This window comes from Cryptotermes secundus, unplaced genomic scaffold (genome assembly GCF_002891405.2).
Source record: "Cryptotermes secundus unplaced genomic scaffold, Csec_1.0 scaffold160, whole genome shotgun sequence".
In the NCBI taxonomy this organism is placed as follows: Eukaryota; Metazoa; Arthropoda; class Insecta; order Blattodea; family Kalotermitidae; genus Cryptotermes; species Cryptotermes secundus.
In genome coordinates, this window is record NW_019745080.1 from 2081625 (window position 1) to 2105107 (window position 23483).

Genomic DNA, 23483 nt, shown 5'->3' on the forward strand with positions numbered 1-23483 from the left:
GTTACGTCACCGCTGTTGATTCGCCTTGCATAGTTACCCGGTTACGGGGCTCGGCTATCTTCGGCTCCGCTCGGCTCTCTTCGGCTCCGCTCGTGACGTCACCGCGCATAGCTGCCAGGATGCGGGGTGATTACTCGCCTATTACGCGAGCGTTACGTTACCGCTGAGGGGTGGGAGGGGAGGGCTGACTCACCCGCCGCGTCACTGCTGGTGTGGGGGGGGCTCGGCTTTGCGCAACATGTCACACTATATTTCATTACGGTGAGGGTCGTAGGACTGGACTGAGAATTGAGCTACCCGACATTTCATTATGATGAGCATTCTAGGATAGAGATTTAAATTGAGCTACCCAACATTTCATTATGGTGAGCGTCCTAGGACTGAGCTGTGAGTTAAGCTACCTGATATTTCATTGTGGTGAGAGACCTAGGACTGAACTGAGAGTTGAGTTACCCGACATTTCATTATGGTGAGCGTTCTAGGATTGAGCTGTAAGTTAAGCTACCCGATATTTCATTATGATGAGCGACCTAGGACTGAGCTGTGAGTTAAACTACCAGACATTTCAGCATGGCGAACGTCCTAGGACTGAACTGAGTTGAGTTGCCCGACATTTCATTATGGTGAGCGCTCTAGGACTGAGATCTGAGTTAAGCTACCCGACATTTCATTATGGTGAGCGCTCTAGGACTGAGCTCTGAGTTAAGCTACCCTACGTTTCATTATGGTGAACTGAGTTGAGCTGCCCGACATTTAATTATGGCAAGCGTCCTAGGACTGAACTGAGTTGAGCTGCCCTACATTTCATTATGGTGAGCTGTATAAGGCTGAGCCGTAAGTTGATATTCCTGTTTTTGTTTAAATATAGAATCGAATGTGCGAGCAATGACTTCATTTTTCCGACATTTGAATAAGGAAAGCGTGCGAGACGCAGGCAATGGTTTCAGCTTCCCCATCATTATCTAAAGTGATCGTTAAAGGAACTGACGTCGGGCTCGTCTTCCCAACATGTGCTAACGGCGATCGCAGAAGGCTAATTGCATTGCCCTTTCTTTCGCAGGGCTGGCCTGAAGGCGCTTCCACGCAACGCCAAACTGCATTACAACTTCGCCAACTTCCTGAGGGACACCGGACAGCTGGATCTGGCCACTAGACACTACAGGGAGGCACTTAGGTGAGTGAAGATGTCTCTAAGAAACTTCGTACTTATTTCTGGTTCAACTATCTCCTTGGATCGATGTTGGGAGTAAAGGGTGGCACAGTCACAACTCAAGCTCAAAGAGGTTTATTGGAATCCTTGCTTATTTGGATTCTGATGGTGTCACATGGCGCGTAACACTTTTTCCTTTAAAATCTCTGTATGTATTACATTTCCTATTCAGTATAATCTGATAATATTCTGCAAACAGTTGTTATATCATTAATCTCCGTATAAAGTTACTTGGTTTGTGGCTTTAACCATTTAAAACACATTGAGTGTTACACATAATCACCAACCTAAACGCTAAGAAGTACATAATTTGGCTCATAGAGTGTCATAAGTTGTTATAATTTTGTGGACTATTTTATTACGCTGTCAGCATCTCAGGCTACATGACGTAAAATGGCAAGGTGGGTGTTGAACTGGAAAGAATTTCGGAAGAAAGGGTCATGAACTTCCGCTACTATCCTAGAATTCGCCTGAAGGGGGGTTAAGGATAACCATAGAAAACTTGAATCAGGATATACTGTGTCCTGACAGAAATTCGAGCCCAGAACCTCCCGAAATTCCATCTAAAACCTTATAATTTTCACATCCTACTCGGTGGTATAACTTGTATCGGCTACTAGTTTTCAATACAGCATTAACAGATTTAGTTTCATAATGTAGATCCAATTTTTCCTGTGAGGTAAAAGCTGATATTTTAAAAACATTATTTACCCGAATAAATGCTGAGTTGGTACACAAGTTCAACACTCCCAATGGTAACATCAAAATTTCAGTTTAATGCAGCCCTTCCAACGTCATAAGAATTAATTCCGTTCGTTTGTATTACCTCTACCAGAAGGGCGAACAGGCGTTGCTTGGAAACCTTCAAAACTGGAGATTTAATTTCGCCCCCCCTCCATATGTAATGTCTCTCACTACCCCCCACTTTCTTCCTCTTCTCTCCCCCTCTCCCCTTCTCTGTATTTCTCTGTATTGGAAGCCTCAAAAATTGTAATATGGAATCAACTGCTGTAATTGTACAAAGATGATATACAGATTAAATCTAAATCATCTTTTGATGCGCCTGGAAACATAATTTATTTTTACAGACACTTCAAGAACTTTTCAGCTTCCTAAGGAAGATTTTTCTGATTCAGCCAGTGTTTGGTCTTTGCGGACGTAGGACAGACAATACACAACTCACACACACACACACACAAACACAAACACAAACACAAACTACAGACATAAATTACTGCCCGAAGCGAGAATTAATCATAACAAATTATTTTCATAAAATGCAGTTTCCTGTATCAGATATTATCACTGTACAAACAGAAACCATTGTGGATTAAGTGGTTCGTTAGAAATGCAACATCGGAGGTTTAATTGGGAATTTTAATTACGTGTGTGTTATGTTTTTTTTGTATGGGTTTAAGCCTATACCCAGAATTCTGGAGTTTCGTTACCGGACACATAACAATTATTTGAGGTTATTTAATTAAACACCGTGTCGATACCAACAAGAAACAATGTCAAACTCAACTCTGACGAAATTTTTCATAACAGAATCACGAACATGGCTGTAAAATAATCAATGAACTCTAATCATTAAGCGTCAGGGAATGTAATTCACTGGTATTCGAATCAAATAATTATCACGTGAGACTGTTTGCATTTCATTTGTGATGTGTAATATTTGAAACAAATTTCAAAATAGCACAAGAACCGGTGGGGACTCCCTCTATCGTTAGTTCATCATACGAGCTGTTTTTCGCGCGTTCGTTGGATTGCAAAACGAGAATGAAGCTGGCTATGCTGATAAGGGCCTCGAACTCGTGTACATTATTAACATGTTTAACCAGCAATTTAAACGTTTCACCCTTATCTCAATGGACCGACATTCACGCCAACGGATGCTGGCAACGCTATCGGATTACATTACATCCTGGAAGTTGGAATCGTTATGTTGAGGAATTGTGTTCTTTCTGTTATTTTCGCTGAGTTGGGTTGCCGCAGCGCTAACACTGAACACTCATATGCGTGAGGTGTTCGGTTCGAAACTCGGCTGAAATATTGGATATTATGATATTCAGTGGTTTTACTCAGCACTTCCAGGTGAATACTGGGATGCTACCCCGATTAGACGATAGGTTCCTTCCAGATTCAATTCAGTTCATCATTCATTTATCATTATACCATTCGACACTACGTCAGAATGAATAATTCTCGAGCAGTAAGCGAAAACATTTTTGAGGGTTTCAAAATTTATTTAGAATTCTTGATCTAAAAAAAAGGGGGGGGGCTTGTGAAATGTCTAACTGCTGATAAAAAAGCGTGTTACTCTCATATCATATGTGGTTGAAGTACTCGTATATGGAACTACAAAGAATAAACAAACGGACAAGAACCGCGAGAGCTCAGTCGGTGTAGCGACGAGTTGGATGGCCGGCGTTCGATTCCAGGCAGGGGGCAAAAATTATTCTTCTCTCCACAACGTCCAGACCGGCTCTGTGGACCACCCAGCCTCATATCCAATGGATACCGTGGTTCTTTCCCCGCGGTTAAACTGAACGGGGCCGCTCTTCTCCATCTATACCTCCACTCCCCCATACGTCTTCAGGGAGTTGTGCTTAATTACTCAAGCACAGGTACAACTTTGCCCTTTTACCTTTAAACGAACAAAATAAGATATAAAGTTTCCTTTATATATTATATTAAAATCATGATGAGACCAGAGAGTACTTTGTTACGGATGGAAACAGCCATGTGACGTTGGTTATGTTCCGTGCTTAACGTACGCTTATATTCTCTGACGTATTAGCCCGCTTTGTGTTGCACTCAACACAATGAACTGTGCCATCAAACTGACAAATATGGTGGACATTCTCCTCCGTCTCTTTACTTTTGTTACAGAAACACAGTGCTTCAGAAGCTAGTCCTGCTTCCATCATCAGTTTAAAGTATGACCGTTCTGTTAAGTTTATTAAATGAGCCAGTCTCCCTTTGCAAAGTGTTGAATTGAAACTTGAAAGAAAATACTTTCCTGTAGCATCTATTTCTCAAAATTTTGATGCGAATTTACTTTATTTTATATTAGCAATTTACTTTTTTTAATTTTATGGGATTCATATAACCAGGTATAAATTATATTATTTGTAATTATATGATTTGTTTTTCTGAAAAAAAAATAATTAGTTATTTTCGGAAGACGAAGTTTAACGCCTGATAATGTTTTGACTTTCGACTGTATTTATACCAAGAGGTAGTAACTCAGCGGTGGTTTGTTTTAAAAGTTTGCTAATATTATTCATGCACATAAATGTAGAAGCTACCTTCTTAATGAAGACATAGCAAGGCATCTGTTTATACCATTGCTCCTAAACATACAGTAATGAGTTTCTGTGAATAAGGCAAAGGCGGTTGTTTTCATAGAATTACGGCCACCCCTTACAAACACAAATCTGCCTTGATGACGCGTGGGCTTCATGGAAATTTAACCGGTAGTTAACTTTGAAACAAAATTAAAAATATATTTCCTGTAATTTACATAATAACAATAAACGAACTGAAAATTAGTAAACTGAATAGGTTGTAATTATTTTTATTTCAAACAGAATATTTAATAGTTTTATAGAACTTCGCTGAACAAACCAACTCATAATTTACATGTCAACAAAAGTAATAATTTTTAATTTTCCAGAAATTCGTATTGAATTATTTTCGAATTGTTCCATATAGATTAATCATGCATTGAGGTTTCAGATTCCAGCAGCAGTTAGTATTAAAGTCACGGTTTTCTGGGAAGTGAAGCAATATAATTTGGTAAATAGGTAAGACCTATCTACGAATCTCCACGGTGTCACACCCCGGAGATTGTTCAGTGTCGAGAAGTAAACCAAGTCGGAAAACAGCAACAATCAAGAGCCAGACAGAACCATGTTTTTGCTAGTTACTTTCTCGGATTTACGGAAGAAATACTTTATTCCGAAACGTCGATAGACTTCTACGGACCGCAAGGCGTTACTTGACAAAAGACAATATCTTATTCACGGTAATGGAAATGTTAAAATATGGTGTTGATGGAATTGCAGAGAACAGAATTCAGAATATAAAAATGGGTCACAATAAGGCCTCGTACTGGTACTAGTCCCTTTGAATATGCACTGTCGAACAAACTGTATATACTGCTGCTAAGCCTTCTGCCAGCTTGTGCATGTCAATAATACATTCACTGTGCTTAGACTGCACGTCCATATATCCACGGAGACAAGCAATTTCAATAGCCACCATACGATAGTTTAACAACAGTAGTTGGCCATTAGTTGGGCGGTCAGAGCTTACTAGTCTCTTTGGAACCGTAACAATGGCGTTGCTAACGCTACATAATCCTCTGTGCATTGTTGCTGTTGATATATCCATTCGAAAGCCAGCTTGTACACGGCGCACAAGAAGTGAACTACAGTTACACACACACACACACACACACATATATAAAGAAGTCAGCCGTTAAATAGCTTTTACGTGTAGAAAAATTAGCTCGCTTTTTACGAAAACTTTTAATTCAAAATAAAATATTTTACGATAAACAGTAAATCTAAAAGGCTGTAGCGTAGTTGGTTGCGGCAGTATGCTACAAGCCGGATAATCGCGGGTTCGATTCCTGATGAGGTCATTGGATTTTTTCAGTTGACATAATCTTTCCAGCCGCACTATGGCCCTGGGGTCGACTCAGCCTCTAACAGAAATGAGTACCAGGAAACTTCCTGGGGGTAAAGGGCGGCCGGCGCGTAAGGCTGACAATCTCACCACCATCTGTCAGCCAATTTTCTAGAAAATGTAGGAGCCTCGACGTCTCACACCAACCGTCACCCATCAGCACCGCCACTACCACAAGAACAACAATAGCAACAATAAACATGAAACTGAAATAAGGGTGATAATTGATGGGTTTCGAGATATTACTCAAGTGTCTGTTAATGCAGCAAAGTACGACCTTTACAATTGAAAACGTGCATTGGCCAGCAATCCGAGGCACGCCGAGCGATAGCGCATATGCAACCAACGTAATCCTTCCTTGTACTCCCCCCTTGTCCTCTCCATCACTCGTATTCCATTCCCCTCTTTTGTGACGTAATTCAGACACGGAGACATTTTGTGTCGAGTGTGTATGGCTGCTTATTGTAACGTTGTCACGTTTCGTTTCCACACTACCGTAGTATTCCAAATTAGGAGATTATTTGATATTATTGATTAGCTTAGTTGTACAGTGTGTGATTCTGTGAACTGTTGATTACTTGTGACAACAATACGAGTGAATATCCCGTGCGGTGCTTGTCCCTTATTACCACAAAATGACGTGCAACAAGTTCCTCTTTTACCCTTCACGTATTATATTTTGAACTCTGTTCGGCCTGATTACCACGATTAGGTCACGACCGCTTGCTTCCAAATTATTTCCAATTTATTACTCATCAATCATCCTATCGTTCACTTCTTTGTAGTCTAGATGATTGGTTCCCAAACTTCCCGACATGGCGCATTGTGTTGTTTTTCACCAGACAGTCATGCCAACCGTTTTATTGATATACCCTAACCCTTTGCGCTCTTATACGTGTTATAGTTCGAGATCAACTAACTAGTGATTAGCACCATAACAAAACTATGGTTAAGAATTCAAATTATTAAAATAAGAATTACTGCATACTGCCCTTCATTTATCGAAGAATAATGATGATAAATGTTAAAATATAATCGTAATACTTTATTCTAATATCTAGAATAATAGTTCTGATGGGTGCTAATGGAAGAGATTATTATATTCAGCTAAAAGAAACTGAGCATGTGAGTTGAATTCGGCACTAAAAATACGTAATTTCTCATAACTTCAGCCCCCTGTAATCCCGTGACGTCACTCCGTGGGTTCGCCCCCTTATTTTGACAACTACTGGTCTAGTTGCTAATAGCGTCATGAAGTAACCCACAAAGAAGAGAATCCGTTTCATGTAGTTACGATAAGGATTTAAAACTGTTTCGCATTAAAAGAAACTGTCACGTGTTATTGGATTGGAATGATCTGGCTCAGGATAGGGACCAGTGGAGGGCTCTTGTGAACACGGCAATGAACCGTCGGGTTCCATAAAATGCTGGGAAATTCTTGAGTAGCTGCAGATTTGGCTTCTCAAGAAGGGCTTAGCTCCATGAGTAAGTAAGTCACGTGTTAGTAACTACACATGGAGTATGGATTGGTAATCGGATTTATTTTAATGTTACAGATCGTAACTGTTATTATTAATTATAACGCCATCGCAAATACATATTCTTTACAATACACTAAGACAGGCACTAATTCTAATCAGTTTGCTTTGTCTTCACAAGTCATTGCTTGGTAGCGGCTCCCAACGCCGTGTTCGTGTCCTTACTGGCTGGTGACCGTTTCATAACGGAACTAGGCGTTGTTGCGGAACTCTTCCAATGGGAACTCATCCGCCTCTCTCTCAAATTTTGTAAAACATTTCTTTTGATGCTGTCCACGGCTTATTCTTGTGCTTGTTCCGACTTCATAGATTTTTTTTAAATAATGAGTGGCCATTTTGTTAATACTGTCCGCAAACAATACATAATGCTGTTGCCATCACAAAGAAACGGTCTCATAGTCTTCTCTCCTTTTGTTAAAGTAACTAATTTCATACCACGAAGTTTCAATCCCTCCATGTTTCTATTACAATATAAACTTCTAAGGCAAAGTTGTACTCTTGTTTGTGAGGGATTCACAGAGGCCTTGAATGCTAAGCTACATAACTGTGTAGAACTGCTTCATACACGGAGAAGGGGGCTTTGGAAAACTGTCATGGGAGTAACATGATTTCCAGCAGATGCAGTAAATTCTGTCTTCCCTTTCTTCCCCCCTCTCTTCCTTTATTCAGTCTTTCGTCTTAGAGTTTCAGTATCAATCAGAAAATCGAACAAGGAAAACAAAAGGCTTCGTTTTGTAACAAGATTATAATGAAGTTAATTTCCGTTTAAGTTCTAAAATCTCAAACAGCCGAGCAATAAGCATGGTTTTGATCACTTATTTTCAGTCACCCAATAAGATACAGACTCGTAGGGTGTTTTAAAAACCATTACTAATTTGTTTTTTAGTTGTGACACCGGCTAGTCTTGTAGGTGAAGGCAACAGGATTATTCAAAACATTGCTATTTCTACAAGAATTTACATTATCACCACAAAACATAAATTTCGGTACTCACAAACGTCACAGCTTTAAGTTCTTATGGCGACAAATATTAACTTTACGGTTTTCTAATGACGTCATATAGGTTGGTAGATAGATACCTAGTTTCTAATCTGCTCCAACCATCGTAATTTTAAAGAGCAGACTCCCTGTGTTGAAGATAGAGGAAGCAGGTTCCTCCGAAACATATTCTTTAACCAACTAAGTGCCAGGTTAGAGATGAAGTCCTATACTTAAACACTGAGAATATGATAATGTGCTACCTGGTCAGGGTTATACCACAATATAGAAGGCGGTGAATATAAGCGTGGAATGTTGATTATCAGGAGAAAACTGGATATAATTGGAGGCTAATCTGCTGCAGTAATCCTTCATCAACAACGAATCACGCATGAAGTCGAGATTGAACCCGGGACTCCGTTAATAAACCAAAGTCTAACTGTCTGCGATATAGAACGGTTTCTAGTCTCGCTTGCATACGATATTACATGATATTTGTTTGGTTTTTGTTCTCAAAACTAAAATGATTTCACAATGTGTAGATTTCTAAACGTTATGGCTTTGTTAAGATATATTATCTTTGAAGAATGTTTATATGAAATAATATTTCTCCCACTGTGAATGTTAGCTTTTCTCCATGACACGAAGGGGAACTTGTTTGAAGTGGGTTTTCATGCCAGGGCTCCCAACACCGCCCTCCCTGCTTTCTTGCCTTAGGCACAACACTCCCTCTCAATTAACCCTGCGCTCGGAGGCTCAGTGATTTGTACACGCCATGTAGAATCACAGGGAACACACGCAACATAACCTAAACAACACAGACGCTGGTTTCAACCGTTATAAAGAGGGACGAGACAGGCCCTCCCTGAAGGGAAGCAACGAGAAAAGAAGACACTTCTCTGATAAATTGTAGGATAATTTGTTGTTTTACTTTATGAAATGAAGTTGTACATTCTCTTGTTATTTTCTCACGAACACTATGTACAATGTCGCAACAAGAGACATTAGTTCAAATGACAATTTATACTGTCACGATTTAGAGGTGTGTGACTATAGACGGAGTAAGGATTGGATATTGGATTTATTGACCACTTGTACACACCACTCGGAGCTACACGTAACTAAAGCGCTACCGTTAATCTCCACAATTCATAAATACCACAGGACCCGCTAAGCATTTTCAAGTCTGCTGTGTCTTCACTAGTCGTTCCATGGCAACGGCTTCTAACAGTAGAGATTCTTCAGTTTCACGCGCTCAGGTCCCCTTGTCACCGCCGCACGTGCAGATTTCATTTCAATTCTCTCAGTTCCAGCAGACAACTATCAACTCCGGAACTCTCAATCCAATTGTCTGCCGCAACTACCAACTGCCAAAAATCTCATTGCCATCTCTTCTCAGTTATCCCCTCAGCTTACCTTGGATCCTCGTTATGTAGCCTCGGGTCAGACCCAAAAGGAAACACATTTTCCAAAAATTCCTTTCTTGTTTCTTGCGTATTTGTCGAGGCGTTGCCTATCAATGAACCTCTCCTCTGGCTCCATTGTTCCAGCTTTTAGGCGTCATGTTTTAATGTAATGTGGGATTTGAGATTATCACAGCGTGTCTTTCAGGATCTAACGCCGTATAGTTTGGTAGAATTTTACCAAAGTTTTGGAAGAATATACTGTCAACATCCTGAGGTTCTGTGATATTGTAAGCACGCAAAAAGGCAACAAACAGAGAGCAGACTGTTCTGAAGATTGAATTTTTAAGTTCCTCCGAAGTATCGGTGAATTTCTACCGAATTGCGATGCGACACATGTCAGATGATAGTGCCCTTCAATTTATTTAATGTTGCATGTTATGTTGAACAATGCAAACACAGCAGTGTTCGGCGAACTGTGTTTGATGATAAGTTAACGCAACTATTCATGAGAGTATTTAGTATTAAGCACAAAAGAACAATGTTGGGTTCATAATCGACATTCTTGCCTTGTAGATGATTAGGTCAAAGTCTTAAGAAAGAGAGGACACTCAAAATAAACAAGAAAAGGACATAAAACTCTTCTGCCTTAAAAAGTAGACGTCAAGTATATCAGAAATACAGTATTGTGACATGATAACGGAAAGCCTGTGTGGTGGAAAAGGTAGAGGCAGTCACTTCCAGGCAGAGGCACGGGAAATACGTTTCCGCGACAACAGATAGTGACGCAGCAATATAGGACATTGTGTTTTCTGTACGGTCAGAGCCGAGTCTATATAACGAGGACTAACGGGAAAAGTTAGTCAGCGAAAGCCTGTACTGACAGAGGACTTATATATATAGCACAAAAGAAAGAATTTTCAGTAACATGCTATACGTGAGAAACGTACACTTGACAAAGGCCAAGCATGTTCATAAGAGACAAATCCATCCTCTCGTCAGAGAGGATGCTACATACGGACTGTTACCGCAACTTCAATGGGGCTTCGAGCCAGGACGAAATGACTGGCGGTAAACTGCCAGTCGTAAAGTAACTCTGACTCTCTTTGCAGTTAGTTAGTTCGTTAGTTAGGAGACTGTGTGCAGGCGGGTTCGTATACCTCTACGGTAGCCCTGCGAGTCGTAGGTTGCGACGAAAAGGGAACCCAGTGCCTGGAGGCACAATTGGGCCACCTTGTTTCTTGGGGATATAAATACGGCCACCTGGCCTTCATGTTGGGGGAGTCTCGAATCTGAGGCAGTTAAATATGGTCATGAGTCCCGCGGGACCTGGACCCGAGAATGACTGCGCTGGTAAAGACCAACAGCAATTATAAATGACAGATCCTTCCTTTCGTGAAAAAGAGCGCCCACATCAACAAATCCTCAACTGCCTGATGGGCTTCAGATGGGGCTTGACACCAAGACAGACTGGCCGACTGACTGTCGGTCGTAACATAATTTTGACTCTGAAGTTAACCAATCGGACGTAGGAGTGAGCGGTTGGTAGTCGTTAGTTGCAAGTGAGCAGTGGCAGGTTGTTGTTGGCCGTGAGAGATCCCTGTCATTAGTAGCCGTTACCCAGCGACTGAATAGCAGACAGAAGATATTGCTTGTGCTGTAGTTGCAGTAATATGTTGGGAGCGTAAATTAGCGAGAATGTTATAATCATTGATATTTACGAGTTGTAAGCGTTCAATGAATCCAAACCACGCATTTGTTCATAAACACGTAACAGTATTTTTCTACCAAACTACATACAGTACCTTTACAGAAAACTATAATCTTAATATCATGGTAAAATCAAATCAGAGAAAGTAAAATAAATTTAGAAGAATCGTAATTGAAGGTATGTTCGTCCAGAACATCTTTCAAAATAAGGTGCGTCATGAGTAGACAACTTTAAGGAAGACATTTTTATGTGATTTCCGAATTGTTTCTTTGCGAAGAGTCTGGCTGCCATCTATCTGCCCGTCTCTCTGTCCCTCCGTCCGTATGTCTGTCTGTCTGTCTATGGCTCTACAGCTCTTTTTTGAACCTTGGTCCCTTTTAGATTTTCTTAATGCTAGACACGTTTTCTTTCAGTACTTGCCTTTTTATTTACATTATAATTTACTTTAATTATTCTTATTAGTAGAAATAAGGAGGCTTATAATTTCGTTTTTTTTTTCTCATTTGAAATGCGATTCTTCTCTTTCCCGGTCGATTTCAGCTTGTTCTCTCTTAATGATCACTCCATATATCTATGTTTGAGCCATTGTAAGCGTGTGCTTTTGGTAAAGTTCTATAGGAGATGCCACGAAGCAAATTGTTTTCTGTTATAATGGTTCAGAGGAAGAGCACAACAACTTGTACCAGGTAAAGGCGTAACTGATTTATACAGAGAATGGACACTTGATATTCTCGCTAATGTTTCCGTTAGAAATAGAATGAAGTCAGGTTGCTTATACGGCCATGAATGGTGTCAGGCAACTGCCGGACGGGGGTTTCGTTCGTTGGAGAAAGAGATTCTCATGAAACTCGCACAGAGGGAAATTGATATGGGGATATAAATAGCAGAGCTGTGAAAGAGGTCAGTAGTGGAATACAAAAGATACGTGTCTGATTTTATAAATGAAAATTAAAGATGTTTTTTACAACATTTCACTAGAGTAAGTAAGATCAAACGGTTTGAATCCCCACCGGGAGAATGGCTTATTTGACTGAGACATTTCTGATACACCATCCGGTCAGTCAACCCAGCTTGGAAATCTCTCCCATCCGGACTCCCATTATCACAGCAGAAGTAAAAAAACCACAATTCCATCCAGTGTAGACTCAGAAAATTTGGGTCTCTTGTGTTGGTACCGTACGGAGAATTTCGTCTCTCCAGTGATGATTTCTGTTCTAATAATTGTCTGATGCACGGCCTCATACGTGTAGAGTTTTTAATATTTTAATGTTTTGTCTTAGCTCTCACAGATGGTTTCTGCTGTGCTTGGCTTGTATACCCTATCTTGGTGCTGGGGACTAGCTATATTGCTTAGGTCCAACTGAGTAGGTTTTACCTAGAAACAGAGACAGAATCCAGTCTTCAAAACGTCGTGTTTTGAAATATAAACAGGACGGTGTTTTAGGTAAAAACAAAAGATGGATAATGTCCAGAAATATGTATAACGTTTGTTTTTCGTGATTTGCTTAGTCCTTCCGGGCACATGTCAAGATAATAAGGCGGCAGTGAACTCTTGAGTTTCATAAAGTGTTGGGAAATTTCTTATGTTTCTGGACAACTGTGAGCTTTTCATTGGAGTTACTATTCAGCGCATTATAATGATGTGCTAAAATGAATCTTAGGGAAATAGAGTTTTTGGTACCGATTGGATTCATCTGGCTCAGGACAAAGAAGAGTGATGGGCTCCTGTGAACACGGCAAATGAACCTTCGAATTTCATAAATTGCTGTGAAATTCTTGATTAACTGAGCGACTGTTGGCTTCTCAATGTCTCGGCTCCACGGAGTTAGTTATGGTGATGTGCTGAACATCTGATTGGAGTAGCGCAGGCGCATGAAGCATGGCTCGTGGATAGGGGAGATGAACGCATTAGGGCTTCCGTGCTAACGTGTTAATGGTTAGGCCACTGGCCCACGAGTACTAAAGGAATGGCCAAAGGGTGAGGTGTACTTTATCCAGCAGAAAACATGAAAGAACACTTGGAGGGGGAAAAAGAAATAAAAATGAGTGGAAAGAAAAAGAGATAAGAGTGAAGAAGGATTACAAGAGACACAGAGTAGGACAGAAAGTAACATACACTTCTTTGCTTTTGTAGTCCCTGTCATCAGAGAAGGAATATCGCAGAATCTGTGTCTCGACCCTCTTTATTCTCTGTTATGAAACGTCTGGTAACCCGTACAAAAGTTGATGTGAAGACATTGAAATATTTTCTCACATAGTCTTCATGGGTCTCACCCTTCTGCTAGCGTCAAAAAAATATTTCGGAAAATTTATTTTTTTCGGTTTAAATTACCTTTACGCGATACCATAGTTGGTTAAGGCACTATGCTACTTACCAGAATGTCGCAGGTTAGATTCCCGATGAGATCATTAGATTTTTCAATTGACTTAACCCTTCCAGTCTCACTGTGGCTCTGGGGTAAACTCAGCCTCTAATAGAAATGAGTACTGGGAATTTTTCTGAGCGTAAATGGCGGCCGGAGCATAAGGCTGACAACCTCACCCTATCTGTGAGTCAGTAGTTCAGAAAATGTGGGAGCCTCGACGTCTCACAACCCTGTGGGCGTCCACAGCCTGTTATAGAGATACGTTACTTGTTTGTCTTTTAGTTACTGATAATCGCCCCTAGAGATTCTACATAGCAGTTCATTATTTCGTTTGAAATGAGATCATTGGAGTTTTATTTTTAATTATCAGTATTACAAATTAGCGAAATTTAATCTATGTCGTTTGAACCATTTTCGGGAAAAATAATATTTTGTGATTTAGTCCCGGGCCATATCCCGTTCTTCGAATTCCGCTGCATTTGGGGTATTTGGTCTATAGAATATTAATTTGGTCCATGGCGTGTAGGGCCATTAGAATGAGAATCGTTCAAGACGTCTAACCAGTAGAGCTGGTTTGGAAAAAATGTAATTTCGCTTTTGAGCCCATAGTGGTCCTACTATTATTTTGATATAAAGATACCACCTATGCCGTATTATTTATGGATATGGTTTCGGTAAATTGCTTAAATATATTCAAAATCGTTAAGCTGCCTTCGAGAAATTTTGCAGTTTTGTTTTCGTGGCACATGAAGAGCTTTATTTCTTGTAGATTTAAAATGCTCATATTCATTGGTCACCGAAGTGAGATGGATAAACTCTTAAATATCAGGCATGTTTAGGAGGGAGATGAAGGCGAAATGTTCCTCCGAAACAACTATGACTTTTATCGGGATACACGACGTTGTATTCCAGAAGATAAAAATTCTTTATATTCATGCGCGAGGGTCAATCTGATCCTGCAAAGGTTAGCATTGCTTTATTTGTAGACATGTGGCTGTGGGCATAGTTACCTACGTTTCATAGTTACATGCTGAATACGATGAGTGAGTCTTCGTGTATGTATAAGTCATAATTAATAACACCGTGGGCCAATCGCCACATTTATTTGTGGGGGGCTGTTGGACCCAGATAGACAACAGACAAAACATTATTATCAGAACCTTTTCGTGTCCACTCTTCCTATTGGACGAACTGGGGACTAGTCTCTGCTCGCCACACCAGGGGTCTCCTGTGTGTTGGGACCTAACAGTGACGTGGATATTGAAACGTTATTAGAAATTGGCCGCCCTGAAATCAGTGATTTATTAACGCGAGTAACAAGACTAATTTAAATGAATGAAGTTGGTGGGATGTAATTCAATAGCAGTCATTCAATTCAAAAGGCCCATTTAACCCAACGACTTTCATAGTCAATGAATGATCATATTTCCCGGTATGTTTAGACCCTCAGGCCATCATCAGGGACGTCCAAATAACTATGCATTTTTTCATAATTTGATCATTAATCTTGTATAAATTGTTCAAAAATAATAATAATAATGTCTAGGTTACAAATAATAAAAATAAGAAGGTAAAATAATTCCTGTTCGTAACTAATTAAACACTACACCATGAAGGCGTATGGAGGAGTTGATGTGTAAATCAACATCATCTTGACCTTGGCAGTAGTTGGAGGTAGGTAGTCAGTTTCACGCCCCGGCTGCTTTACCCCCGGGGAAATAGCTCCGGTACGCATTGGATAGGAGGTTGAGTGGACCCCAGAGCCAGTCTGGACGACATGGAGAAGTGAAAATTCTTGAACTACCGGGACTTGAACTCCGACCTCTCGGTCGTCCAGCCAGTAGCCAGTCGCTATACAGACTGAGCTATCCCGGCTAACAGGTTTAAAGGATATACGTAATAAAAATAAAAATCATACAGCTGACAAAGATGAGTGATTGGCTGTCATTTTATTTATATTAAATCACTTAGTTTTATACTGAATTGGGCCCGAAGTGTTGACGTACAGTGAATCCTTTAGGACGTCCCTCTTGCAACACGTGGCTTTACTTTTACGCTCTTCGAAGTTACATATTTACGTTGAATTGTACAATTTAATCTATAATATCAAGTACGATGTTTTTGTAACCTGCTACTAACCTGTAATATTCATGGAATATACTTCTCAGTTCGTAACAGATCATTTCTTCGTTGATGTCTGTGTGTATGTGGTTTATTCTACGATGATATCAGTACCTGAACTAGTGGGGAATCTTCCTGCGGGTAATAGGCGGCCGGGGCATTAGGCAGTGAACCTCACCGCCATCTGTGAGCCGATTGTCTAGAAAATATGGTAGCCTCGACGTCTCACAAACCTATGGGCCAACACCGTCTGTTACAGGGATATCTTCACCTTTCTATCTTACCTAAATTTATTGAATTTTAGGATCATTAACTGGTGGTGGAGAAGGACTCGGGTGTGGCCTAATCGAACTAGTACCCTGCAATTTGCTTGAAGGGACTGAGGAATACCATGAAATTCTTAGCCAGGGTAGTCGATGTCTCGGTCGGAATTAGAACCGAGTATCTCTGGAATACAATTCTATGAATTCTAGGCCAGCCTGCTTGGTTATAACTAATGGTTATTTATTCTTCAATTCTATGAGAAGTTTCTTGATACTGGCTCTGATTATATCCCAAAATATAGAAGTTTGTAAGGATAATCAAGTTATATTCAAGGAAGTATTTCTGTCCAGGATACGGATGGACTCTGATGTAAATAGAACACTTTATTGCAGAAGAGATGCGGGTAATTTCATGACTCGGTTAATTTTGTGTTCCGAAGTTCAGTTCTTCTGTAATAAATCGTAGTAAAAGTTTTGAGCTTAAGAATTTTTTTTTTCAGATTGAAGAAATTATAAATTAGGTTTACTTCAAGTGTTTGAATTTGAGTTTAGCAACCCGGGGATAAATCGTTATGAACTTCGTTTTGCCACGTTTTTCTGAAGGAAATTTTACAGAATTTAATAAAAGAAACTTTACAGCAGAACATTAACGGACAAAATCACAGAAAAGAACAAGATAGTGCCCTATCCATTACACTCTGCAGAGACCGGTTCTAATGTAATCTCGTATCAAGCTTTTCTAGTACTTGTCTCATTTAATCAGAAACTTTAAAAGAAGATTTCTCTCGATTCTATGGTTCTGCTTCAAACAGGGCCAGTTCAATTTTCTTAATGGATTCCATATATTCTCTCTTCTTTATCAGGCAAAAAATATCGACGAAACAAATACATGAACACTGAGTTCTGAAATTAGAGACAGACGATGTGTTATGCGTTATTTCAAGATACATAAATGTATATGTATTATAAATAAAACTTTCATGGCTGTGCGTGAGATTTTGACAACAAAATGCGCCGTCAAAGGGTAGCAGTGGCTGGTTGAGGGTAAGAAAATTTCGGCCTGGTGGTTGATATGTCGGCAGTAGTCTCTTTCCCATTCAGCTGCATTACATTTAATGAAACCTGCTTGCATACTAGAGATTCTCGAAAACAGTATTTTGCATTTTTTACAGTATAGAGTATTATGATAGGATTGTTCGTACATAAAGCCGAGCACCCAATCTATACAGAATGTCCCAGGAGGAAAGGCCAATATTCTGGGAGGTCATAGAATCTGTCATTCCAAGCAAAAAATGTACAGTTCCAAAGTTATTGATAAGAAAGAGATATTACGTACTGTTTCTAATGCCGGTATTTATTGTTCAAGTGATAAAGTTGGTACCGTTCAACTAGTATAACATTTTTGAAAATTTCTCTGTCAACATCAATGCACTTTGCAGCTCGTGTGAGGACACGGCGTGTTGCTTGTCGGTACAGTGAAATTGCTCTATCTCGGAAACCGCTCTGAGTAGGACACATGTGCATACACACCTTTTTGCTTAGAATGACCGATACTATGACCTCCCAGAATACTGACCTTCCCTCCTCGGACGCTCTGTAAGCATAAGTATATATGTATAATGGGGGTTACTGCATGTGTAAAAGATGATCACGAAAGAGAAATTAGCCGAAACAACGGTAGAATTGTCATATTATGAATAGCTGATTCTCGAATCCAGAGCTATTATCCAGTCCATAAGTGAAAACACTCAAATTTAAATATATTAATAATAACTTGGCACACTTCAGCACCAGGCTGGCAGCAATGCTTGCTGCCTAAGTCATGCTCATTTATTGCATGGTTTACTTTTCAACCCTGAAGATGGAGACGACATTTTACTCCGAAACGTCTGTTGACTTTCTTCGAACTACACGGCTTTATAAGGATCCGGGGTAACGTAGTCGGTATAGCAACTGGCTACGGGCTGGACGACTGAGAGGTCGGAATTTCAATTTCCTGTAGGGTCAAGAATTTTGTCTCATCCAAATCGTCCAGACGGCTCTGGGGTCCATCCAATCTCCTATCCAGTGGGTACCGGGTGCTTTCCCCGGGGGTAAAGCGGTCAGGGCGTGAAGCTGACCAAAGCTATTACCGAGGTCAAGAAAATGTGGATCAATACATCAATTCCCCCATACGCCTTCATGGCGTGGTGCTTAATTTGTTAAGCACAGGGAAAACTCATACCTTTTCCTTTACACTGCATTATATCCCAGGAGACAGAACTGTTAGCAGTTAACTTTCTGCAAGGATGTCACCACATGAGTTACAGAACCTATACATTAGTCGCGCCTGGATGTCTCGCTATAGCATTTGTGCTACGAATTCCACGATCGGGGATTGTTATCCAATTCTCGGTACGAACACGAGGTTTCGTCTTCTCCGCAGGTCCAGACCGGTACTAGCATCCACACATTCCCCTATTAAGTATATACCCGGGGTAAAGCGGCCGGAGCTTGAAACCAGTACCGAATATAATGATCGGAACTATGCCACCTGTTTTCCCGCTGGTTTCTTGCTAGACTTATTCTTCGACTATTAAGATGGAGGCGAAATGTTTCTCCGAAACGTCGGTTGACTTTCAATGAACTACGCGCAATTTATATTCTAGAAGGTAGAACTCTTCATAACCACCGCTGTGAAAACCTCAGAGCCTGCATAATGTTACATTTACCTTTATATTTCTAAGCATAATGGACACTAGATCCTTTTGTCTGTGAAGTAGGCAGTAGCTTGTCAGACCAAATTGTTTTCCTGCGCAGTGTCTCTGAGCTGGGCAGAATGCGACCCAAATTATGAGAAATTTATTCAACAGGACTCATTATTCAGAGGGTCCATTCAGCCATACGATAGGAGATCTACTCTACATGACTCTTTTTACCAGTTTTTCTTATTATTATTTCTGTTTTGTGGTTGGCTGAATGTAGACATCTACATAGTCTACGAAATGTTCGAAGTCGGGTGACCCGAATCTGTCTGATATAGCGGAACCCTGCCGAATTTCTAATAGAATTAGACTTTCCCAGACATTCGTGTTTCATTTTCTTACATTGCATTTGCAACCCACAGTTACCCGACTCTTCTGACCTACTTCAAGACTGCATTACCTTTCGGCAGTTACTGTATCGTCACTCTTCTCATAGTTCCTTTTTTTTCCTGACTTCATATTTTTCAGCATCAGTTTCTTTTCAATAACATTTAAATATTTAGATCCTACCTCACAGGAAACACGGCGAGTTTGCATTATTACGAAAGCAGAGGTTAATTTATTTTTGTACTTAATTTATTATGCGCTGTGCCGTAAAGACGTATGTAGGAGTGGAGGTGTAGTTCCATCGTTCGTAACCTCGGCATTAAGTGACTGGTCAGTTTTACGCTTTTGGCGCTTTAACCCAAGGGAAGTGGCATCAGGTACCCACTGGGCCCCAGAGCCGGTCTGGAGTTTATGAAGAAGAAACGTCTTGCCTCTGCAAGAAATCGAACCCAAATTCCACGAACGTCTGGCCAATAGTATAGTCACAATAGTGACCGAGCTATCCCTCGTCCATTCACTATAAATAAAAGAAATCAACCGATGTTTCGGAGGAACATATCGCCCCATCTTCAGACTTCTGCTTGTCACTTGCTTTCATATTGGCATATTACTCGGCTTATTAGACCCTGAAGATGGAGGCGATATTTTCCTCTGAAACGTCGGCTGACTTTCAACGGATTTAACAGCGTTTTATACCACAAAATAATACTCTTCGTAACCACCGGTGTGAAACATCAAATCGTACAGAAAATCTAATGTTTAACATTAATACAAATTCCTGAATTATATTTCTTTCCAGAAACAAAAATAGCATATATTCGTAAAGTTATTCCTAATTAAGCATTACTGTATGAAGGCGTGTGAGGAAGTGGATGTGTATAGCCACATTTTCTTAACCTCGACACTTGGTGGAGGAGAGTGGTCAGCTTCACGCCCCGGCCGCTTTACCCCCGCAGAAAGAGTCCCCGGCACCTATTATGTAGGAGGTTGGGTGGACCCCAGAGCCGATCTGGATGACGTGGGGAAGAGAGAAATGTTGACTCGTACCTAAAAAAATATTCTATATACATACAACTACTTAGACTTGAGTTCTATGTTCATTTTATTTTCCCCCTTTCTCCCTTCACCGTCAGAAATAAAATATCTGGCGTCTTCTATAAATGTGTATTTCTCTTTGTTTTTCTTTCATTTTCTCTTACTGTGTCCCTTCCCACATTTTCTGCAGTTTCCTGTGCCCCTACCCCACACTGCTACATTTTTATCTCATGAATTTTAAATGAGATTTGTCACAGTACAAACAGTATCTCGGGATAACATCCGCCCCTATAGCGTTTTAGTGTACGGAGCAGGAGTTCTGTACACGACTGCTCTAAATGCTCGCTTTAGTATGAACACATTTAAATACAATGATAATGCAACTTCTATAATATTCTTGTATCAGCTGTCCTGTCTATGAAATGCTGTTTTGTTTTTCCAGTATTATTTGAAATTGAAACAAATCTTAAAAAAATATATCTCACATACCAGAGAGAACTTGAATTAACAAAGTATATGATACAAGATAGGGGCACGCGGTAGCGCAGTTGGTTGAGGCACTATGCTACAAGCCGGAAGGTCACGGATTCGATTCCCGATGAGATCGGATTTTTCAGTTTACCTGATCCTTCCAGCCGCACTATGGCCCTGGGGTCAACTTAGCCTCCAATAGAAATGAGTACCTGGAATCTTCATGGGGGGGGGTAAAGGCGGCGGCGCTTAAGGCTGACAACCGCACCGCCATCTGTGAGCCGATTATCTAGAAAATATGGAAGCCTCGACATCTCACAATCCGATAGGTCTACACAGACTGTCAGAGGGATAGGTTTACCTTTTTTATTATGCAAGATATTATTTGAATAATAATGTTGAAATTTGTTTCATGTATGCCGGAAAGTTCTCAGATGAAATGTAAATAAGTCAAAGAGGAAATTTCTAAGAAATATTTATACAAAATGAACTGTGAAATATGTTGATTTTAAAACGATCTCGATAATTCTAATGAGCATATTAATGTCTCTGTTTGTATCTTTAAATCGACAATAGAGCAAACACTCGTTACGACGGACTAATATAAGGGACAGTATGGCTGTCATCGCCGATGTCAGCTATAACTGAGTGAAGGGGTATTCCCCGACGTGCGCCATAGGACACACAGCCAATACACGTGATAAATACAGAATCATACAATGTGATTATGTAAAGGATTTTACATTGAGGTTCTTTTTTATTTTAAATAGTTCCTGACTATGAAACCTTCTTAGTGCCTGAGCAGGTCTAATAATCCACAAGTGCAGAGAGCCAGATTTTTGCCGTTATAACGAGGATTTATTGTATGTTTAAGAACTGACGTTCTTCCGGCGTTTAAAATGGAAAATAGTTGGCTGGAATTGTGGTTCTCAGAGCGGTAACTCCGAAGAGTACAATCTTTGGGTTATGACGCAATATAGTCCTATATAAGTTAATCAACGTTTCGGAAACACATATTGACTCCATCTTGAGGGTTAACCAGCATGCTAATCAAGCAAAGTAAACAATCAACATGCTTTTCTTGCTACTTTCTTTGCATTATAGACCCTGAAGATGGAAGCAGTGTGTTCCTCGAAAACGTAGTGAACGTTACCGGACTACATGACGTCTCATCTCTTAAGATAGAGATAATTGTGTTCTGGGATTTGTGGCCGTGTAGTCTGGTATGTAGGCACAAATATTTCGGAATTTCCTGTTGCCTTCTTGTTGAGGGTGGCAGAAGCCTTCTGTATTCTGGTCGTCTTGCATTGTTCAACCACACGCCAGATTACTGTCCTCCCTTCCAGCTACATACGTAACAATATACCAGACTATACGGTGTTACACGAAGACAGTAATCTTCATAGCTATCCCTCAAGAAAATTAAATCTGTCATTGGTGTTTTCTTCCCTTAAGAATTCCTTGCGTCATGTTTCTGTCATGCGTGGATCTATACTTTTCCCTCAGACAGCCGTCCTTCCCTCATCAGTTCCAAACCATCATCACTGGACATTCGTTATGCTGTGCCCCTTTTTGGCCCCCTACAGGGCTTCAGTCTAATGTCTATGGTCTTCTATTCGACGAAGGTTTCCGCAAAATATCAGTCATTTTCATCTGTCCGATATTTTACGGTCCTATCTGCTTCAGCTTCTTTTTGTAACTACCTCATTCAGGACTTACCGCGAAGTGTTCACCATACATATCTCCTCAGACAACGCTTAAATCATTTATATCTGGAAAATATTTTCAACAGATTAGTTGCTGAGAGAAGGGCACTCATGATCTCCATATAAGGAGTTGTTTTCTTCCTTCGCAAATAATTCTTAGTAAATAAGAGGAACATCACGGGCTGTGAGAATTAGAAGCAAGGTCTTATTGTCTGCTTTACTTTCACTACATATTGAGTATTTGATAATACACGGACCGCATAGAAGACACCGCGTCCAACAGTCTTCTTATTGTTTCGCAAGTATTCGTTGCAGCGGGAACTGTTTACCGAGACAGTGCCTAGAATCGGTCGTCTCCTCTGTTACCACTATTCCGGCTTTCAAGCATTAGGTGGGCATACACATTCACACAAACAGAAGGTGATCTCATAAGCATCCTTTTATTTTTTTCGAAATTAGAAACGTAGACTAAGTATGAACTTGGAGAACAAGTACACTCAAAATATTACATATCTTCCTTCATCTTGTTGAAGAAGAGTGAGAACAGTAATTTGTCGTATATCCTGTAGAGTTTTAAATTTGGGGCGCCTGCATCATAACAGGAAGACGGTAGAAATGCAAATATGCCGTATAAATCATGCCCAGTGTTACGAATTGTGTTCTGGATTCATCGTCCACGTGTCCATGAAAAGTTCTTTGTACAACCCTTAGTGTTAGCAGCTGAAGTGTCTGATAGATTTATTAAAAATCCATTATGGGCGTCTTTCATTATGAGTTCTTGCATACCCCTTGAACCTCAGATTCTCACTTGGCCTCTAAGACACAGAAACTGTTGTCGAGAAATTCTACGTGGAACCTGGCTTCACTCTGGCTTCTCAAGCGAACCATATATTTAATTCTGTTCCGCCCGGG

General features: G+C 40.3%; 1 protein-coding gene across 4 annotated transcripts in view; it reads left to right on the forward strand.

Moving 5' to 3' along the window:
* LOC111874882 (protein O-mannosyl-transferase TMTC1) overlaps positions 1 to 23483 on the forward strand; it is a 339223-nt gene that overhangs the window by 275078 nt on the left and 40662 nt on the right. For all 4 annotated transcript variants that reach the window (XM_033755644.1, XM_023870740.2, XM_033755642.1 and 1 more), the window contains one exon: positions 1061 to 1174. In XM_033755644.1, the coding sequence (XP_033611535.1) occupies positions 1061 to 1174 (114 nt within the window). The remainder of the gene's footprint in view (positions 1 to 1060; positions 1175 to 23483) is intronic.